Genomic DNA, 21,383 nt, shown 5'->3' on the forward strand with positions numbered 1-21,383 from the left:
AAGCTTTTTATTTAGGCTTGAATTATTTGAAAAGAAACACGCAATAAAAAAGGACCCAAAATTTAGCATCAAAGTATAATCATCACTTTTACTAAAAATTCCCTGTTCAAGTCAGGCATTTATCCATCCATCCTTGGTAGTCTCTGTTGCCTCATTTGTCTGTGATCTAGCTTTCTAGGCTCTAGAGCTCTCATGTGTCTGTGTCTGGAGTGAAGCTATGAAAGGATTATCAAGGAGATGGTATTAGGTGATCTCTCAAAATTATCCTTTAGACTGACTAAGGACCAGTTTAAGTATGAGATGTAGTTGCTTATTTTACCAGCAGAAAAACAAAAGTGGTAGTGAAGTTAGTTGCATCTCTTGGTTCTGATATTTTGCTTGCTATCACAAATGTGAATGAACACACAGGAAGTTCTAGGAAGTTAAACTGGTATCAGTATTCTGAGGAATGGGATTTGAAACAAACAGGAAATTGCTGTCATTACCTCATGCTAAACGATATCTATCTTTTCATTTAGCCTAGGAGTTAGGGAATTTCTTGGTAATAGGAGTGTAATATGGGGAATGAGAGGTATTGTGATTTTTTTAGGAGAAGGTGCTGTAAATTTGTGTTGAATTACTTAAAACAGACATTTTCAACCACTGTAATGTATAGTGAAAATGTACAAAAGAATGATGAAAAGGTTCAGTGACTCTTTGCTGCCAGTAGCTCCCTTTGTTTTAGGTTCTTCATTGTCTAGCTACTTACGAAGATGATATTATTCCTATTCAAAGTATTAAGAAACTTGAGTTAAGGAGGCTAAAAATTTGTCCAACATATCTTAAAATTAGAATTGACCCAGCAGATCTTCCTGACTCAAAAGATATTGCTTGTTTTTTGGCCACACATCCCCTTTTGTATATGTAGGTGATAAACAAGATCCTTCCTTCCTGGTATATGCTAAATTGCAGGAGAGCATCTTTATTTACTTCTTGGCTGTTCAAAAAATTGAACAGCTCCTCTTCCTGTATTGAGTTTGGAACAGAGCAAATAATGTGGAGGAAGGGGCTGTTATTGGGTGAGAAGAAAGAGAGGCAGAATGGAGATGAAAAAAATAGGGAAAGGGAAGAGAGTCAGGAATAGAGCAAGATAGGCACAGGGATAGTACAAGGTAGGTGGGCACAAACAGGGAGAGTGATGGAATACCAGATGTCAAGGCTTGGATCTAGGTGGCAGGACTGCATTTACACACAGGAAAGTCTCACAATGTACAAGATGAAGTTCTTCTGGTATTTACAGTCCTAGCTCTCTGTTGTAGTAGATGAATAATTACTTAATTTGAGGAACACCTAACTGAGACATAGACATGATATTCTGTGCTTTGTATTAATAACAATTTGTTGTTGTTTGCTAGGTTGCAATCTGTGAAGATGACTTAACAGTTTTAATGAAAATTTTGCTCGAAAATCTAGGCGAGGCTTCTTCTCAATCAAGCCCTGTACAATCTACTCAGGATGCTATAAGAGTAAGAAAAGATGTTCTGATGACTAGATCTGATCACCTCAAAGGTAAAATTGATAACATTTTTTTTTTTTTTTTGCTGTGATGGCTGGAAAAATTACTTTTAATATCATCTTTATGATTAGTGAGTTTTTTTTTTTTAAGTTGTGCAGCAGTATAATGTAATATGAGCAGATTTTGTACTTTGTCACTGTGGAAAGTATGTTGGGACTGCAACTTAAAACTCCAGCAAAGGGCATAAACTCACTGTCTGTTCTAAGGAGGGACTGCCTGTTAATGTTAACATCTGAAAGCTGAATATGTTGAATTCATGAGGCATTTAGGTAGTATCCCTTGAGTAAAAAAGCAAGGTAGGCATATAAAGTAGTAAGGTCCCAGAATAATTGAGAGAAAAGGACCTTGATGGCATCTGAGAAACTGGTCTCTAAGAAAGGAAGGTAGTCTTAAAGGAAGGTAGTTTTTTTTTTTTTTTTTTCTTTTAGGAAGGTATTTCTATATGGTAACAATTTGACATCTCTGGTTTTATTGGAGAATGATGTAGTCATATCTGTAAGGGAGTTTTCCAAATTATGAAAACAGAATTTTAAAAAAGCATTGAACTTCTTAAATTCAGCCATGTTTGAAAGGCATTTTTTTCCCTAAAATATAAGGCTCCTTTTTGCTTTCTTAAATTCATGTAAAGTATAACTTCACTCTATTTTCATTGATTAAGTCATTGATGTGAATTATCATTGTGTTTTAAGACTGTTAATAGGGTATTTTATCCCTGGCTCAAAAGAGATAAGTGCTACTTGCCCCTTACAATAGATGACCCCAGATTGGTATACTTTTATAACCTTCAAATTATCAGCTGTTAATTCTGACAGCATTTGGAAGAACTGCTACTTAATAATGCCATACTCTTTATCCTACAATTAGATCACATATGTTTAGAATACATACTGATAACTAGAGCAATGTTCAGAATAAAGTTTCTGTTTCACATGCATAATATGCATAATATGCATGCTGCTCCATGTGCTTAGTAAGGGCAGTATCTATTCCCTATGTTGAGTACATGCCAGCCTAGACACAAATACTAGGAAAGTAGACATGGGAACTATGTATAGATGAATAAACTATAGCGGCAAGTTTTATGTGGTTAATGATCTCATGTTCAGGATAGTCAAGTCATGTTTCTGAGTCTAACTATATGGTTAATATAGTACTTGAGAAAACTTGTAAATTCATATGAAAGCTGTGAAGATGATGAAGAATAGAAGTGTAAATTATTTTTAGGAAAGGTGAAGAAAAAATCCCAGAGTTCTTCAAATTGGAGAAGCCTTTATGCGGTTAATAGCCTTTCCAGTCACTTGTAAGAATACTATCTCCTCTAAATGACCAGTCTTCAACAGAGATTATAGAATTATTTTGTAAGAGTGGTTGAAATTAGTATCTATTCTTATCTGTCTATATAAAATTTCTGCTTAAAAATAAGGGAAAAGACAATTACTTCTGTCTCATTCATCTAAAAATCTCAGTCACCTCAAAATCTCAGACTTCTGCCCCCATTATATTTGAACTCTGTTTGACTCTGCTAATGAATTACATTCTATTTTTGTAAAGGTAGTGAGTTATGTGATGCAGTTATTAGAGAAAGTTGGAAGAACCCTTGGCTAATGGATGATCTGTTACTGACTAGCTGTGTATTTTGGGGCATTTTACTTTTCTGTATCTCTTTACAATTATATAACCAATTTGATGAAATGCTTTGATAATTGTAAGCTTGTCTGTGATGTTAGCCATTCCCTGTTTTTGTTTTTGTTTTTTTTTTGTATATTCTGCAAGTTCACCCTGATTTTTTTTTTTTTTAAGATTTATTTTTTTATACTTACAGAACTGGGGTACAGGCCGGAGGTGTGGTGGGTGAGAAGATTCACCAGAGACAGAGTGGGGGACAGAACAGGCAGATGTACTGAAATACACTGCTGAGGGGAATAGCGGGCAGGTCAGAAGAGGTCTGCCATGCCTTATGAGTTAGCTCCCTGGCAGGGGACAGAACTCTGATGCCGTGGCTTTGGAGAGCTTCATAATGCAGAGCTTTAACCCGTTGCACCACCAGGGAGATCTCTCACCCCTACCTTTTAATGTAGACTGCCTCTACATTTAGCCTTGTGCGAAATGTACATGGAATAAATAATTTTCAATTTCATGTAATATAATTTAATTATTCCTAGAAAGTATGATATAAATTTAGAATAATAAATTCTACCAATTTTAAAGATATTTATGAAGTCATATCTATTTAACACTCTTTAATTTTCATTTTTATATGTGAACTATCAGAACAAGATTTGACAGACTCAAAAATTTCTGTGGACCAGAATGTCTCTCTCCAATTTGACTTTCACTTCGAATCTCTTTCCATTATCCTTTACAACAATGTTATCACTCAGGTATGTAGTAAATTTCTTTAGTTACAAACAATTCCTAGTTCGTGATATTCAGTTTTAGAATATTGATATATTTTATGTAACCATTTATCTAAAAATAAATGTCTATTAAATTATATTTGGCTTATAGAATATATATTAGTCTTGCTCTCTGTCTTTATTTTATTAGTCTTTGTAACCTTACTGTAGTTTAGGATTTAATACCTTGATATATTACTTCTATTTTTATTTCCAGCCTCATTCCCTACCATTCTTTAATTGAAATATTTAAACCTAAGCAATCAAATACTTTTACCTTCAGAGAGACTTGAATTGTTAACTTGTGCTTTTCTCCATCCAGATTGTCTTCTACCTGCCTCCTCTTATCCTATCAAGTTAAGAATTTGTATGCAAGCCACAAATTCTTAACTTCCATCAGTTTTTACCAGTCCACAGTGATTGTTGATCCTTTGATTTTTTTCCTACTTAGATTCTTTACCAAATCATGTACTATTATAATTCTTTGGGGATAATGAGAGGATACAAGTGAATGAATAGGAATAAATAAATGACTATATGTCATTTTTTGATCATTTGCAACTTATAGCATTACCTTGTACAATTCTTTGTAATTTCTCTTTTATTAAATGTAATGTCATGTAATTTCTCTTTTATTTTCTACATTAGGGTAAAACCTTACTGAGGTCACCTACTATGCCTTATCTTTATAAACATCATAGTTTCTATCACTGTTTTATGCAGAATAATTCATTAAATAGATAAGTTAATTGAAAAAAATGTTTATTTGCTTTGAACCATAATGAGCTGTTTTTTATATATTAATGTTGAATATGGCACACATAAAAGTATTTGTGTGTATACTGTCACAACATGTATTTTCCTTCTGTTCCATTTGTATTGTTTTTTTTCCTAAAGATTTATTTATTTATACATACAGTACTGGGGTACAGGCCAGAGGTGCTGGGTGGTGAGAGGATTCACCAGAGACAGAGTGGGGAGCAGAACAGGATGATTGACGAAGTACACTGCTGAGGGGAACAATGGGCGGATCAGGAGAGGTCTGCCATGCCATGTGGGTCACCTCCAGGGTGGGGATCAAACTAGCACTGAAGTGGCTGCAGCCAGCTTACAGTGGTGTGTCCTAACCCACTGCACCACCAGGGAGAGCCTCCATTTGTGTTTTAACAATTCATACTTTCAAAATTTGTGAGATCAATTTGCCTTTAACATATGAATTAAGATAGATATTTAAAATTAATTACATAATGTTTAGAGATAATTGATTCTTTTACTTGGGTGCCACAGGAATCCAAACTTTCATTTCATAATGACAATTTCCGACTTGGTGAACTTAGACTACATCTTATGTCTTCCACGGGAAAGATGTTTAAGGATGGCTCAATGAATGTCAGCATTAAACTTAAGACATGTACCCTTGATGATCTCAGAGAAGGTATTGAGAGAGCAACATCAAGGTTTGTCATCTCTGAATTTGTTGTACATTACTTAACATTGACAGTGCACCTGCTACTGCTGCTGGGCACTGCTGATACTGACCTATTTCCTATTCAGATTAAGAACTGAAAGATAGCAGAAAGATTATTAAAATGTATAAGAGATGTTCATATTTTTAGTTATTTTGGTAGGATTAAAATATGATTATATATTTTTCAGAATGATTGACAAGAAGGATCATCAAGAAAGCAACAATTCTATGATTGATATAAGTTACAAACAAGACAACAGTGGAAGTCATGTTGATGCCGTACTTGACAAGCTATATGTATGTGCCAGTGTGGAATTTCTGATGACTGTGGCAGATTTCTTTGTCAAAGCTCTGCCTCAAAGTCCTGAAAATACCACAAAGGAAGCACAGATTCCACTACGACAGACTGCCACAGCAAAAAGCAAGATAGAGAAAGGTTGGCAGAATTTACCTGTTACAGATGACAAGCTGCTATGTATTTTAGCAAAAATTACAAACAAACAAAAATGACAAATGAAGAATTTAAGAAGATAAAATTATTTAAAATGAAAATACTTTCTATAGAAAAGCTTTAGTTAAATGTACCTTTTCAAGAGAAAGAAAGAATAGATATATACTTTATTAGGTACCAGGAAATCTCTTGTCTGGTTCCATCTCTGCCATTAATGTTTCTTTACTTATCCAGAAAGAATGGGAGTTAATTTGGATTTCCAATTTTATAGAAAAACAATCTTTTATTTTAAATAAAATATTTGGAAGAAATCTAGCATATTGAAGAACAGTGAGAGCTTGATGTAATCAGCTTAAAATCCTTGGACATAAACTTAGGCACCTAAAATTCTGTAGAGTTGTTTTTTTTTAAAGATTTATTTTATTTATTCATACAGAACTGGGGTACAGACCAGAGATGTGGAGGGTGAGAGGATTCACCAGGGACAGAGTGGGGAGCAGAACAGGCAGATTGACGAAGTACACTGCTGAGGGGAGCAGCAGGCAGGTCAGGAGAGGTCTGCCACGCCATGTGGATCTCCTCCGGGGCAGGTGGGAATCGAACTCATGCAGAAGTGGCCCAAGCCTCCTACTGCAGTGCTTTAACCCACTGCGCCACCAGGGAGGGCCTCAAAGTAAACAATTTAATGTTTAATTTTTATCAGTGTTTTTTTTTTTTTAATTTTACAGCAGTTTATTTTTACATCATTTTGTACATTTTTTTTTTCCATCTCAATTGTAATCCCTGTGGGTTTCCCATCACCAAGTCACCCGTGTGCCATCACCATAATCCCGTTATCAATGTTTCTTTTGCTATTTTCCTATATTCCTCTCCATGCCCATCCAACGTATCATAGTACATACTCATGTGTATATACTAATGTGTATATTAAAGTATATTTATACTTTAATTCTGATACAAATAACTTTAGACAAAATTATCCCTGGTAGGAATAAACCTTTAAGACAGGGATCAAATTGCATTATCTTGTACAATCAGCATCTACTAATAATATCTGTCATTAATATTAGTCAATTACTAACATTAATTTTACCATTTCTATTAGAATTGGATATTAGAAACAACTTAGAGATTTTTAGATATGTGTACTCAGGTGACAAGATTTAGTTTACAACTTTTTTGGTTCCTATTTTTGTTTCTTCAGATGACTCAGTAAGGCCGAATATGACCTTAAAAGCCAAAATCACAGATCCAGAAGTGGTGTTTGTTGCTAATCTGACAAAGGCTGATGCTCCTGCTCTGACAGCCTCATGCGAGTGTAACCTCTCTCTGTCAACATCCAAACTTGAACAGATGATGGAAGCTTCTGTGAGAGACCTTAAAGTACTTGCTTGTCCTTTTCTCCGAGAAAAGAGAAGAAAAAACATTACTACAGTAAGAATTACCTTATATTCTTAGTTTGGATTGAAGAATGTCAGGAATGGTTGATTCATAGAATTCTAGAATTTGAAAACTCTGTAGGACTCTAGAGATTATTTATTATTTACAAACTTGAGAATTTACAGATAAGAATGTTGAGTTCCAAAGACTTTAAATAATTTAACCATGACTGCTAGTGACTGACTATTTGGGAACTAGCTCCAGACTGATTTCTTTACATACTATCACCTTCTGTTGAACAGTGTTTGAATTTTAATGCAAATTATCATTTGTTTTAAGGTGATTTTTTTTGTTATTCACCAGTGGGTATGTCCACTGAGTAAGTGAATATTAAATCTTTGTTAAAAACTCAATATTCCAGTTGTTTTTTTCATATTATTGTTGAAAAATGTGGTTTTTAATAAATTACCACATAAGTTTTTAAAATGGTATATTGATAATTTTATATTAAAGAGGATTATTATATAACTCATTTGCAGTATTATTTTAAAATTAAAATATTTGTGAGCCAAGTGACTTTTATAAAGAAATGCTGTGCTAGGTTTAGTCTATATGATCATAAAACATTCTTTGTAAGATATTTTTTTTGGGGTTATATCATAGAAAGCTTGTATTAATTACTCCTCTAAAAGTTATTTAAAGTTTTTAAATGTCAGTTACCCACTACAAATTCTGTAGCTTTGGCATAAAGTTTTTTCTTTTAACTAAGAATATTGGTAAGAATATTGGTTTCATAATTTTAGTAATTATTTAGTAATTTGTTTGACTATTTGAAATTTTTTCTAATAATTACCTTGTATGATACTCAATACTGATCCATTGTTATTCATTTTTAAACTCATTTAACACCTTTCCACAATCTTTAGTTCATTTTTATAGAAATCTTAAAAATATTTATGTATTTTAAGATACATTTAAATGTATTTTTGTAAAAGGAAGCATTTTAAACTTCTAATAGTAACTGTGCATTTTTACTTAAGAATTTGACATAAAGGAATCAATCATAGTTTCTCAACATCTTTAAAAATATTCACTGACTTGTGTTCAAAGAAGCCCTGACAAGAGATTCTCAGTGAGGTTAACTTGCCATTTTACTTTTAGTAATAGATTTTGTAGTTAAAGATACCAATTTAAGAAGAAATGCTCTTGTATGTATTGCATAAATACTAAGGAAATAACTGAGTAAATGTGCCTTCTCCTGTTTCTAGGTCTTACAGCCCTGCTCTTTATTTATGGAAAAATGTACCTGGGCTTCAGGGAAACAGAATATAAATATTAAGGTCGAAGAATTTATAATTAAGGTAAGGACCTCTCATCTTATTCGGGTGAAAATTAACTATTAATTTTCAAATAATATTGTATACTCATGTGAGAGTATTTTTAGACTCCTCATATCTATAGCATTCTGTAGTTGAGTATTCATTAATTAATAAATATCTCTGACATCAAAATATGTATTTTTAATGCAAATTCTTTTTATTTAAAGGAGTACTTACAGCTATTTATCAATGATCAAAATAGGTTTTCTCAATTACACTGGTGTGTTGAATGTAGAGAGGAGAGCAGTAATGGGGTGGGAAGAGAAGTGAAGAAAGGGTAGAAGAATGAGGTTGCTGGTTTTTGTTGCATGTCAGGCTTTTATTTGAAAAATAAATTTGAATTTAATAATTGATTAAATTTTTTATTTAACTTACAATGCTATTTGTAATATATTTTACTAGAAGTGAATTATTAGGATTTAACTCTTTAAAATTTCTTTTGTTTGAAATACTGAAAGAAATGTTTGTTCTCCAGAGGCATTCAGATTCCTTAAATATTAGTTTGCTATCAGGTACAAATGGAAGATATAGATTACTCACCAAAATCTGTTTCTCTAAAGGACACAACAATGAGGTGGTTAGTGCTAATATTAATAATAACTTTATCTATATAGGTAAATTAACAATAGTGATTAGATTCAGTCTCAAACTAATGTCGTTTACATTACTATGTAAATAATAATGTAGTTTTTTTCCCAGTGTTTAAATATACTAGATAGTCTCAGGTTGTATTTTAACAGAATTAAAGTTTTATTTTTAGAAATTAAAAGTGAGGAAAATTCCTTGAACTTGCATGTACTTTTTCAGACAGAGGGTTTGGTTCCCCCTCCCTGCCCTATCTTTTGTACATCAATTTATTTATTCAACATTTAAAAAGATCTGTTACCACATATGAAAACAGTCCTATAGAAGGCTTTGGCAGTACATAATCCCTGCCTTCAGCAGAGACTATGACAGAAGTAAAGATAATTTATATGACAGAAGTAAATCATTGCGTTTAGCCTTCAATGCTCAATGCTAGAGGCATCTACAAAGACAGCGTACCTTTAAATCACACCATATCATCAACCATCTGGAAACGAGGTTCCTGAACTGAGTTTTTACAATCTGAAATATGTTAGATGGAGAAGGAGGAGAAGGAGGAGTAGAGCTCTGTAGATAGAACCAGTAGTATGCACAAAGACAGAGATGTGAAAATTCCTTTTAGGACTTAGAGCAGTGGTTCTCTGACTGACTGAAGGGTCTGGCAGAGATGTAGGATTAATAGCACTCATTATAAGTATCATTAATAAGGCAAGAGAAAAACAGATTCAGTTGCCAGGAAGATTTAGGAAGAAATATATATTAAATCCTTTCCTCTTTTTTTTTTTTTTTATTATATTAAGTAAAGGCTTTGAAAAAGAACAGTAAAGGAATTCATTTCATTTATTTAATATGGTATTAATTAAATTTTGGAAAACCCTGCTTGTTAATTGATTAGGTATAAAATCAAAGAGAGCTTTGTGTCTCAAGCTAAACAAAGTTTGAGTTTTGTCCTGAAAATTGTGAGAAATTGAAGATTGAAGCAAAGGAATGACACGCTTAGGTCACATTTTAGAAAAAGCAGTCCACTGGTAGTTTGAGGGTTGGTTTAGAGTATGCTGGCAGGGCATAGAGGATATCATCCCGTCACACTGTGGCCTACTGAGAAGAGACAGAGTTGACAAATATGTGAAAGCCAAGTAGAAGTATTTTTTTTTTAAGATTTATTTATTTATGGATACAGAGCTGGGATACAGGCCAGTGGTGCAAGGGCAGTGAGAGGCTTCACCAAAGACAGAGTGGGGAGGAGAACAGGCCGACTGATGAAATACACTGCTGAGGGGAGCAGTGGGTAGGTCAGGAGAGGTCTGTCAGGCTATGTGGGTCACCTCTGGGGCAGGGATCGAACTCATGCTAAAGTGGCTTTAGCTTCTTAGTGCTGAGCTTTAACCCACTGTGTCACCAAGGAGGCCTGCCAAGTAGAAGTATTTTAACAAGATCACACACTTTGGTTTGGCTCATTGTAGCTGGAGAAAAATGAAAAATTTAGTTGTAAAGTTGCATTTTTCTGTTCACACAATACTCTTTACTCTTTACTGATCAGTTCAGATTTAAGGTCTTGATAATTGACATTTAAGATAAAATACTTAATTCCAGAGTAATCTGAACTACAAATCAATGTTTTGAGGTTACTTGACTTGACATGACTATATGTGTTTTCTTTAGTTAGAAGTTTAATATATTTAAATTTTTAATTAGTTTCTTTTATTCATTATATAAATTCTTTTTATCTGGGCAAGAATTTATTCTAAAAATTTTCTTCTTTTCTTTTCAAAGATTTCACCCATAATTCTTAATACTGTGATGACAATTATGGCTGCTATGTCTCCAAAAACAAAAGAAGATGAATCCAAACATGCATTTAAGGAAATGGAAAGTCTTTGGGGTATCAAATCTATTAGTGATTTTAACTCTTGGTTTCTTGGTGTTGACACGGCAACAGAAGTAACAGAGAATTTCAAAGATATTCAACATACATTGATAGAGGAAAATTGTGCTGTTACGGTGGAATCAGTTCAAGTAACCTTAGAGTGTGGCCTTGGACATCGAACTGTGCCTTTATTATTGGCAGAGTCTAAGATTTCGGGAAATATCAAAAATTGGACTTCCCTAATGACTGCTGCTGCTGACATGACACTAGAGGTATGACATCATTTAGTGCCTTCAGAACTGACTTCTCAAAAGTACAATTGCAGATTTAAGATATGAACTTCTGTTATTTGTGTAAGATAAAACACACTAACATTTAACTTATTTGATACATATCAATAATATTTATTTAGTCACTACTTTTTAAAGATGCTTTTGCTAAGTAATTTGTTTGTGGCAATAAAGTAAGAAAAATATATATTCTTTTTATGTATTCCTATGTCTTTAGGTTTTTTTTTTAATAGCTATTGACAAAATAATATTTCTTCTTATTGGTTATAGAACTATGTGGCCTAGTGAGAGGAGGGAGAGTTGAGCAAAGATATGAAAGCCAAATACAAATATTTTAATGAGGCCACACACTTTGGTTTGGTTCATTATAGCTGGAAGAAAATAAAAAATTTAATAAAGTTGTCTCATAATTTTGTGCCTTTCCAGGTTCACTATTATAATGAGATCCATGCTGTTTGGGAGCCACTGATAGAGAGAGTGGCAGGAAAGAGACAATGGAATTTAAGACTGCATGTAAGTAAAACAAAGTATCTTTGTAGAAGCACAGTAAACATGTTTTTTTGTTTGTTTGTTTTTTGATTCTAAAGATGTGGTGCATGATCCTTGAAGTGGTCCATCAGTTCAAAATACTTCATAATAGTAGACATTATAGCATTTTAATTTTACTTCTTTCATAAAAAATATAATAGAATTTTCCAACATTGCATAAAACTAGAAACAAATGAATATAGAAGCAGAAATAAAAATCTGTCTTTTCTTAAAGCATGCACTAAAGAGATTTATACATATCTTCTATATTTTAATAACTTTTTGTTAAGTATAATTTGTTAACATGTAGTTCTTATATTTTAAATGAATTAACATTTTATCATTTTTAGTTACTATTGGAGTATATGTTGATAGATATAATACATGAAACTCTTTGGAATCCTTAGTGATTTTAAAAGTGAGACCAAAAGATTTGAGAACTATTATTCTGGTTTATGACTTCTTTTGTTTGATCTTTTTAATGGTACTTCTTAAGAATACTTGACAGTCCTAGATACTAAAGCACATTTTTCTAGATTAACAGAAACATGAGTTATGCACCCTTAAATTATGATAGCATCCCTTTGGGACAATGTAACTAAAGTGCAGGGCTCTGAATTTGCAGATTCTTACTTTAAAGGAAAGAAGTCACTTAGTCTCTATTCTAGTTTCTTTTGCATTAAGCAGATGTAATATTTCTGATATACATCTTTGTTTTACAAGACTTTTGAAATACTCTTAGAATAAAAACTGATGACTGAGAGCTTTTATTATTTATAAGTGTTACTGGTAAAAAAAGAAACTTGTTTCCAGATGTTACTTCCAGTAAGGATTAATGTACCCTTCAGGGTTATCTTTGATTGCTCATCAACACATAATGACCCATTAGTCAGGCAACAGTGGGTAAATTGCTTGTTCTGGGGAATGCACAAAAGACAAATATTGTCACTGGTTTTGAGTGCATTCATGACACAATTCTAAACATTTTCCCATGCATTGACTACACACTGAAAAAAAGAATGCTGATGTGTGCTAAATCAAAGTAAAGAACTGAATATTTTAAAATATATATATATATATATTTACATTGTTTATTTATTTTTGTTTATTTATTTTTGTACAATGTTTGCTTTCATTCCTCAGGTGTGATCCCCATAAAATTACCACCACCACATCATCATAGTCTCTTGTACTCTCCCCTCCCGTTTTGACCCCTTCCCATCTTCTTCCCTGCTGTGTGTCTCGGATGTATAGTTTATCTGATGTATTTGTCCTCTTTTTCCTTACCCCTTTTTGGTTTCCCTCTATTTTTCCTATTTGTCCTTTTTTTCCTTACCCCTTTTTGGTTTCCCTCTATTTTTCCTATAAGTGAAACTATCCAGTATTTTTCTTTTTCCATCTGATTTATTTCACTAAGCATGATCCTTTCCAATTTGCTGCAAATGGCATGAGTTTATCTTTTTGATTGCTGAATAGTATTCCATTGTGTGAATATGCCACATTTCTTGATCCATTCATCTGTTATTGGACATTTAGGTTGATTCCATATCTTAGCTATTATAAATAGTGCCACAGTAAACATAGAGGTGCAAATATCCTTTTGAATTAATTGTTTTTGGGTAAATTCTTAGGGATGGAATGTGGAATCATAGCTTCATTTTAGTAATTTGAGGGTCCTCCTCACAGCTCTCCACAGTGGTTGGACCATGACCATTTTGCACACCTACCAGCAGTGTAAGAGGGTTCCTTTTTCTCTACTTCCTCTTCAGCATTTGTGGTTGCCATTTTTTATAAAAGATTTATTTATGCATACAGAACTGGGGTTTAGGCCAAAGGTACAGGGGCAGTGAGAGAATTCACCAGAGACAGAGTGGGGAACCGAACAGGCAGATTGACAAAGTACACTGCTGAGGGGAGCATCCAGCTAGACAGGAGAGGTCTGTGGCTCCATGTTTATTACTTCCAGGGCTGGGGATTGAACTCACACTGAGGTGACCCCAGCCAGCTTTGCAGTGGTGAATTCTAACCTGCTGTGCCACTTCTTTTCTTTTTTTTTTTTTTTTTAAATATGGGCCATTCTCTCTGGTGTGAGGTGGTATCTCATTGTAGTTTTGATTTTCATGTTCCTGATTACAAATGATGTTAAACATTTTTTCATATCCCTGTTGGCCATTGCATTTCCTTTTTGGAGGAGTCTCTTTTTTGCTCTTTTGTCCATTTTTCAGTGGTGTTTTTAAGCTCTGTGTATTTTGAAAATGAGACTCTTAAGAAACCTTAATGTAAAGTGATTGCTGTAAGAGAATTTAATTCTATGTGGAGTATTTTGATTTTATTATTAATTGGCTGATAAATTTGTTATTTACCCTCATAGGTAAAGAAGAATCCAGTCCAGGAAAAAGGCTTGATGCCTGGGGATGATTTTATTTTTCTTCCTGAGCCGCAAACAGCAATTCATATTTCTTCAGGAGATACAATGAATATAACGATATCCAAAAGTTGTCTTAGTGTTTTCAACAACTTAGCAAAAGTATGCTTGGCACTTATTTGGATGATTTCAAATAGAATTTTAAATTGAAATATATTTAATTTATTGTGATCAAAACAGTTTTCTTTAAAGTATGTAGTCATAGTTTAATTTTTGAAAGAATGCATTTGTAAATATTTTATTGCAATGTTGTGTTCCTTTTCAGGGTTTTTCAGAGGGCACTGCTTCTACTTTTGATTACTCTTTAAAAGACAGAGCTCCTTTTACAGTGAAAAATGCTGTAGGTGTACCTATTAAGGTGCAGCCCAATCATAATCTCAGAGTAATGGGTTTTCCTGAGAAAAGTGAAATTTATGATGTTGATGCTGGCAAGAATTTGGAATTGGACTATGCTAGCATGGAACCGTCACATCATGGGAAACGATCTATACTGAGCCGTCAAGAAAGCTCCTTCTTCACCTTGACTTTTGGTATGCTGTACTTATTTTTTTTAAAGATTTATTTATTTATGCATATAGAACTGGGGTTACAGGGGTGGTGAGAGGATTCACCAGAGACAGATTGGGGAGCAGAACAGGCTTACTGACAAAGTACATTGCTGAGGGAAGCAGTGGGCCAGTCAGGAAAGGTCTGCTGCGCCACGTGGATCACCTCCTGGGTGGGGATCGAACTCATGCTGAAGTGGCTTTAGCTTCTTAGTTTTTTAGTGCTATGCTTTAATCTGCTGCACCACCAGGGAGAGTCCCCTATACTTTTTTTTTTTACATTTAAAAAAATTTTATTATATTAGCTTATTTTTACATATTTTTGTGCATTTTTCCATCTCAATTGCAATCCCTTTGGATTTCCCATCACCAAATCACCCATTTGCCATCACCATAGTCCACAGCATTTCCCTCCCCACACTGTTTTGATCTCATACCCCACTCCACCCCCATAAAATGTCTCTAGTATATAGCTGTTTGTCATTATCATTATTTTCTTGCCTGTTTCATTATATTCCTGCTATGAGAGAAAACATCTGGTATTTTTCCTTTTCTTTCTGGCTTATTTCACTAGGCATCCCCTATACTTATTTTAAGGGAACTTTGGAGTCATAGGTATGGTCTTAATTTTTTGTAAAGTATGAAAATTATTTTGCTACAGGCATCTCACGGTGTGACATTTCTAAAGCTAAACTCTTATCTCTTGTTTACTTTTAAACTTGAGAAAATTTTACTTGATTAACAAGCATTTTAGAAAACTTGATTATTTCTACCACCTTATATAATACAATATGTAGAATGCTTCAAACAGATGGGAGTTCAATGAAGAGAGGAGATAATTATATTCAGAATTCCTAAAATATTGACAGTAACTATTACCATTACAAAGAAAGGAGATTATTGCTTTGTCATTGAGAAAATAGGAAGCAAGTTGTATTTTGTCTGTCTATTTTAATGTATTTAAAACCTCAAGACAAATTGGAGTTAAAATTTTTAGTAAGTAACTGATTTTCTTTCTTTGTTAGTTCCTGTGTCTTAGAATAACACTTTGTAGTCACAAAATGAGGAAAAATTTTGTCATTATTTAGAGTTACTAAGAATTATTCTGTCATAGAAAAAACATAAATAAATTAATATATGGATGCTTCTCACCTGTGGTCTGCCTAGTACCTCATGGATATACAGAAGTTGCAAAAATCCCTGTTTCCAGGCCTGGACGGCGATTATACAATGTACGGAATCCCAATGCCAATCATTCTGATTCAGTGTTGGTACAGATTGATGCAACTGAAGGGAATAAAGTGATTACCCTTCGCTCTCCTCTGCAGGTAATTCATTCAGTGAATTGTGTTCCTTTGAGTATATCAAGAGTTACTAAATCATTTAACTGAAGATAGGAATAGAATAAAACTCCACTAGGCCAATACTGTTTATTCAGAAATAAATATTAGATTTATGTGGTTGACATTCCATATCTAACTTGCTTTTGTAGCACTGTAAGTATCTGTAAAACAATCGTGTTAATTTAAAGCATATTTATGATGTCTCCTGAGTAAAATTAATGCACCTTTCGTCTGTTCCTTTAATGATTCAGAATTAAGAAATACTGAATTACAATTAGTCGTCAAATAGGGTAGCATTCCACTCTCTTTGTACATCACTTGGGAATATATTTTCAAGTATATGTTAAGGAATATTGAAATGCTCCCTCTCAGAAAAATATTTTAATATTTCAATCTGCATAATTGTTTTATTTTCTTCTTTTAAGGCTTTATCCATAATCTTTCTCTGTGCCTTATTAAAGGCTTCAGCTTATGATCAGCATTATTATTTCTTACTGTATATCTGATAAAAATGAAAATACTTAATTTTTTTGTAATTGTTATTTCTTCACTTGGTACTAGCTCTTGCATATATCACATTGTAGTTAAGAAAAGAGTCATAGTACTCTGCATACTTACTTTGCTATTATTTTGTATTATCATCACATGGTGCATTGAATAATGGTTATAATGAAAAACTAGTATGCCTGAAATCTGCGATTAATGGATAATTGAAAGGTGATATTATATACAAATATTAAATGTCATCAAGTTATATATAGAATTTGTGATTATTCAAATAATTTCTATTGCTTCTTAAGCATTAAATTTAAACATGCATGTAGCACTTATATATCCTAAAAGTTTTTGATATAAAAATATCCTTCAATGTTAAGCTTGAAGCTTTGTATATCCAAAAGTAATTGTAACTCACAGGTTTTTTTGAACTTTTATTAATCTTATTTTAACAACTCATGTGTTTTCTTTATCCAACAGATTAAAAACCATTTTTCTATTGCATTTATCATTTATAAATATGTTAAAAATGTTAAGCTGTTGGAGCGCATTGGGGTTGCCAGACCTGAAGAAGAGTTCCATGTTCCTTTAGACTCATATAGGTAGATACTTCTTTGAATTCATAATATGTATTTTTAATTCTTTGAACTGATGGATATATTTTAGAAAAATTTATCTCATGTTTTTTTTATTTTCTGAAATGTAGTTTTAGAGAAATGCATTTTATGTTCATTGAATGTACCAGATATGTATTTCTTGTACCTTTGACAGTTCAAAAATTTTCTGAGACTTTTTTTTAAGATTCCTTTGTTTATTTGTAATGAGGATTTTTTTTTAAAGATGTTATTAACTGAGTGTTTTTTCTGAAAATTCCACCATGAATTAGCTATGTGATTTAGGTTAAGTTTCTTAACCTTCCTTATCCTTGGCTCCTCATCTATACAAATAGGAAGAACAATACTTGCCTTTTAAAATTATCAAGAAAACTTGGAAAGTTCTTTGTCTTAAGTTCTCAATCAGGACCTTTTTTCACTAATCTGTTTTCTTTTTGTAGATGTCAATTGTTTATTCAGCCAGCTGGTATATTAGAGAATCACTACAAAGAATCCACCACTTACATTTCCTGGAGGGAAGAACTTCACAGGAGCACAGAAGTCAGGTGTATGCTGCAGTGTCCATCAGTAGAAGTCAGCTTCTTACCTCTCATAGTGAATACAGTTGCTCTGCCTGATGAATTGAGCTACATATGTACACATGGGGAAGATTGGGACCCAGCTTACATTATTCATCTTTATCCTCCCCTCACCTTGAGGAATCTCCTTCCATATTCTCTAAGATACTTACTTGAGGTATGTCTCTTACATATTATTTGATATGAAGTGTTGCACGGTGAATTCACATTTTTTCTTTTTAGTGTTTTTTTGTTGAGGTCGATGTTTTTCACAGCATCTCTGAAATACTTTATGATAATAATAATAACATCAACAAAAGCTGTTACATTGCCTGTTAGATGCCTCTCATATATAACGTACTTTACATATGACATAGCTAGTCCTTACAGTAGTCTTTCTGAAGTAAGTACTATTATTAGACCCATCTTACAGATGAAGAAACAGTGTTACAGAGGGATATGGACAGACCCAAATGGTAGGGCCAGAAAATAGACCTAAGCATCAAACTCTGCCATCAGATTCTATGCAACCGCCATAAGATGTGAACCATAATAATCTCTTTATTAATAAAGTAAAATTATTATAAGTAAAATAAAGGAAAAAGATAGTGAGAAAATAACCTATCATAATTTATTCTAAGGTTAATAATAAGCTAATAATATTAGATTATCAAGTTTTAATCTAATATTAAAGTTAACATAATTATTTGGTCCAACTTTGCACTGAACGTAAAGATACTACTTTCTGTCTTAAGAAACAATAGAGAAAATTTTCTAACAGTGAAGTATGATAAATATTTTGAAATTCTTCCTTGCCACAACATTTTAAAATATGAATCTGGAAGGTGTTCAGAACTGAAATTATCTTGTCTGACAGTGACCCATAGCTCACTTTTTTTTTTCTTTTTCTTTTTAGCCCTTAGTTATTATTGGTACTCCTACTAAATAAAAATATCTTCACTAAGGACTTGGTAGTTCATCTGAATATGGTTAGATTATCAATTGCATAAAATGTGAACATTGCTGTTGCAGAGGTTTTTAAAAATTTGTTAAGCAAATTTAATTTTTGTCTGTTTTTAGGGAACAGCAGAAATTCATGAGCTAGCAGAAGGGAGTACTGCCGATGTTTTACATTCAAGAATCAGTGGAGAAATAATGGAATTAGTCCTGGTGAAATATCAGGGCAGAAACTGGAATGGACATTTCCGTATATGTGATACTCTTCCCGAATTCTTTCTTGTGTGTTTCACTTCTGACTCTACAGAAATAATGACACTGGATTTGTCAATCCATGTGAGGCGAGTTGGCAGTCAGATGGTGCTCTCAGTTTTTAGTCCTTATTGGCTCATCAACAAGACTTCTCGGGTTCTTCAGTATCGTTCAGAAGATACTCATGTGAAACACCCAGCAGATTTAAGGGATATTATTTTATTTTCTTTCAAGAAGAAGAACATTTTTAGTAAAAATAAGGTATGTTTTTATTGATGAAAAAAATAGATACATCCCTAACCTGGAAACAGGAATCATTAGCCTCCATAAAATCTTGCTTACTTACTATTAAGTCCTGTTGTGAATTAGGTCAAAAGAGACTTTAAAGGACTACATAATCAACTGGGATATCAGGAATTAACAAAAACCATTTATTGAAGCTGAGTTTCCCTTTTTTTCAGTAGTCCTAGAATTTAACTTGATTTTGTGTAGTTTACTAGTGACAAAATAACATTTCAAAAGACACAACAGTTGAATTTCACTTACACGAACTGAGTCCTCCTATCTTAGGGCCTTTGAAAGCCAACTTTGAAAGAAAAACTTTTTGCCTAATCGCTGGTCCTTTATGCCTAGGTCCCTTCTTTTCAGACTCAAGTTGATATTGCTTAGCATATATTCCCCCAAGTGCTCAAGTGCTGAGGACCTCTGTATATACAACACCCTTTGCCTAAAAAGCCTCTTCTCTGCACTCTTTTCCTGTCTGTTTTATCTTTTTTGATAATCTGTTGTTCCTCTTTTGGCATTCCACTCAGACCTGACGTGTGTGTAGGATTGTCTAACTGTCTAAGGAAAGGCTAAGTAGCTTAGTTATTCTTTTAAAGCAGTGGTTCTCAAATTACAGCAGACTTGAAAATATTCTTAGGTTTTAATAAACAGTCTGGGTTTTCTCCCCATTGGTCTGATTCAAAATGTTTGGGTAGGGTTAGAGAACTGTCATTTTTAAAGGATTCCTAGGTAATGCTGATGGTACTGTTCTGGGAACCATGTCTTGAGAATCATTGTCTCACAGTATTGATTATTGATTAATACATGGTATTGTAACTGCCTGTTAATGTGTATAATCTCTGGTTATTCTCATAATTTTTATAATCTACTTGTGTAGATGCAGATTAATGCAAGAATATAAAAGGGTTCTTCTGTAACCCTTTATCTCTATCTCATAGCAAAAAATGTTTTACCATCTCACCTTAGTAACATTTAGTACCTCTGTGTGGCTCTTATACATTGTCTTGAATCATAATTATTAGTGTTTTTCCTGTTACTCTATCTCTTTGAAAGCTTACTGATAATAGGAACTGTCCTATTATCTTCCATTATGCTTATCAGAATGCCTTTCACTTAGCACTTATGGAATACTATACATACTTTTTATGTAGAAAAAGTTTTATACATTAAAACTTTTGGATTTGTTAGCTTTATATCAAGTCTAGCACTAAAAACTATAATTTTATATCATGATTCTTTAAGCACAACAGAGTATCTCATTGATTAACATCTTTAAATTTACCATACTCGTGGCATACATAAATGTAAAAGTCAGAACTCTGCTTTTACTGTATTGGAAACTCCAGTTTTCAGTGCTTCTGCTATCCTTTTGCAATTTGGTGTTCATTGTTCTTCTTATTCCATGATGTTAAATAAATTTCTGGTGGTCTAGCAACTTTTCACTAGGTAAGTTAATGTAGTCTTCTAGGTTTTTTATATGATGGCATGTGTTCTCTTCTATAGGTACAATTGAAAATTTCAACAAGTGCCTGGTCCAATAGTTTTTCGTTGGATACAGTGGGAAGTTACGGGTGTGTGAAGTGTCCTGCCAACAATATGGAATACCTAGTAAGATTCTTCTTCTTTATTTATCTTTTACTGCATTCACTACATTTGGAGTAAACCAGCTCACTCCAAAAGACGCAGAAATTTGAATCCAAAGTGAAGGCCTATTATTTACACGTTTCTGTGACTACAAGTATGAAAGTAAAACCTGAAATTTATCTAAGTTTAAGACAGTGAGTTTAGTTCATCCAAGTAAGGCACTTGGTAAATATTCAGAACTACTAGAGTACTCGTTCTATACTGCTTCCTCCTAAACATTTCTTAAAACTTAAATTTGACTGTTAAAATTTAAACACTCTGTTGTCAGTTTTCAGATTTTATATATGCTTTGAAGTTTTTGTCTTCTTTTTTATTTTTTTAAAGATTTATTTATTTTGTTTATGCATACAGAGCTGGGGTCCAGGCC

General features: G+C 33.1%; 1 protein-coding gene across 1 annotated transcript in view; it reads left to right on the forward strand.

Annotated features, from left to right (window-relative positions):
- The window catches only part of VPS13C (vacuolar protein sorting 13 homolog C (S. cerevisiae)), a 138,625-nt gene that overhangs the window by 86,707 nt on the left and 30,535 nt on the right, over positions 1-21,383 (forward strand). The window contains 15 exon segments of the mRNA XM_012728680.1: positions 1,395-1,548; positions 3,827-3,936; positions 5,239-5,408; positions 5,608-5,855; positions 7,075-7,304; positions 8,519-8,611; positions 10,988-11,353; positions 11,798-11,884; positions 14,271-14,426; positions 14,590-14,854; positions 16,037-16,197; positions 17,188-17,309; positions 17,762-18,056; positions 18,959-19,348; positions 20,876-20,980. Of these exon segments, the coding sequence (XP_012584134.1) occupies positions 1,395-1,548; positions 3,827-3,936; positions 5,239-5,408; positions 5,608-5,855; positions 7,075-7,304; positions 8,519-8,611; positions 10,988-11,353; positions 11,798-11,884; positions 14,271-14,426; positions 14,590-14,854; positions 16,037-16,197; positions 17,188-17,309; positions 17,762-18,056; positions 18,959-19,348; positions 20,876-20,980 (2,952 nt within the window).

The sequence above is a fragment of the Condylura cristata genome, unplaced genomic scaffold, assembly GCF_000260355.1.
Source record: "Condylura cristata isolate star-nosed mole 26May11 unplaced genomic scaffold, ConCri1.0 scaffold00023, whole genome shotgun sequence".
NCBI classification, from domain to species: Eukaryota; Metazoa; Chordata; class Mammalia; order Eulipotyphla; family Talpidae; genus Condylura; species Condylura cristata.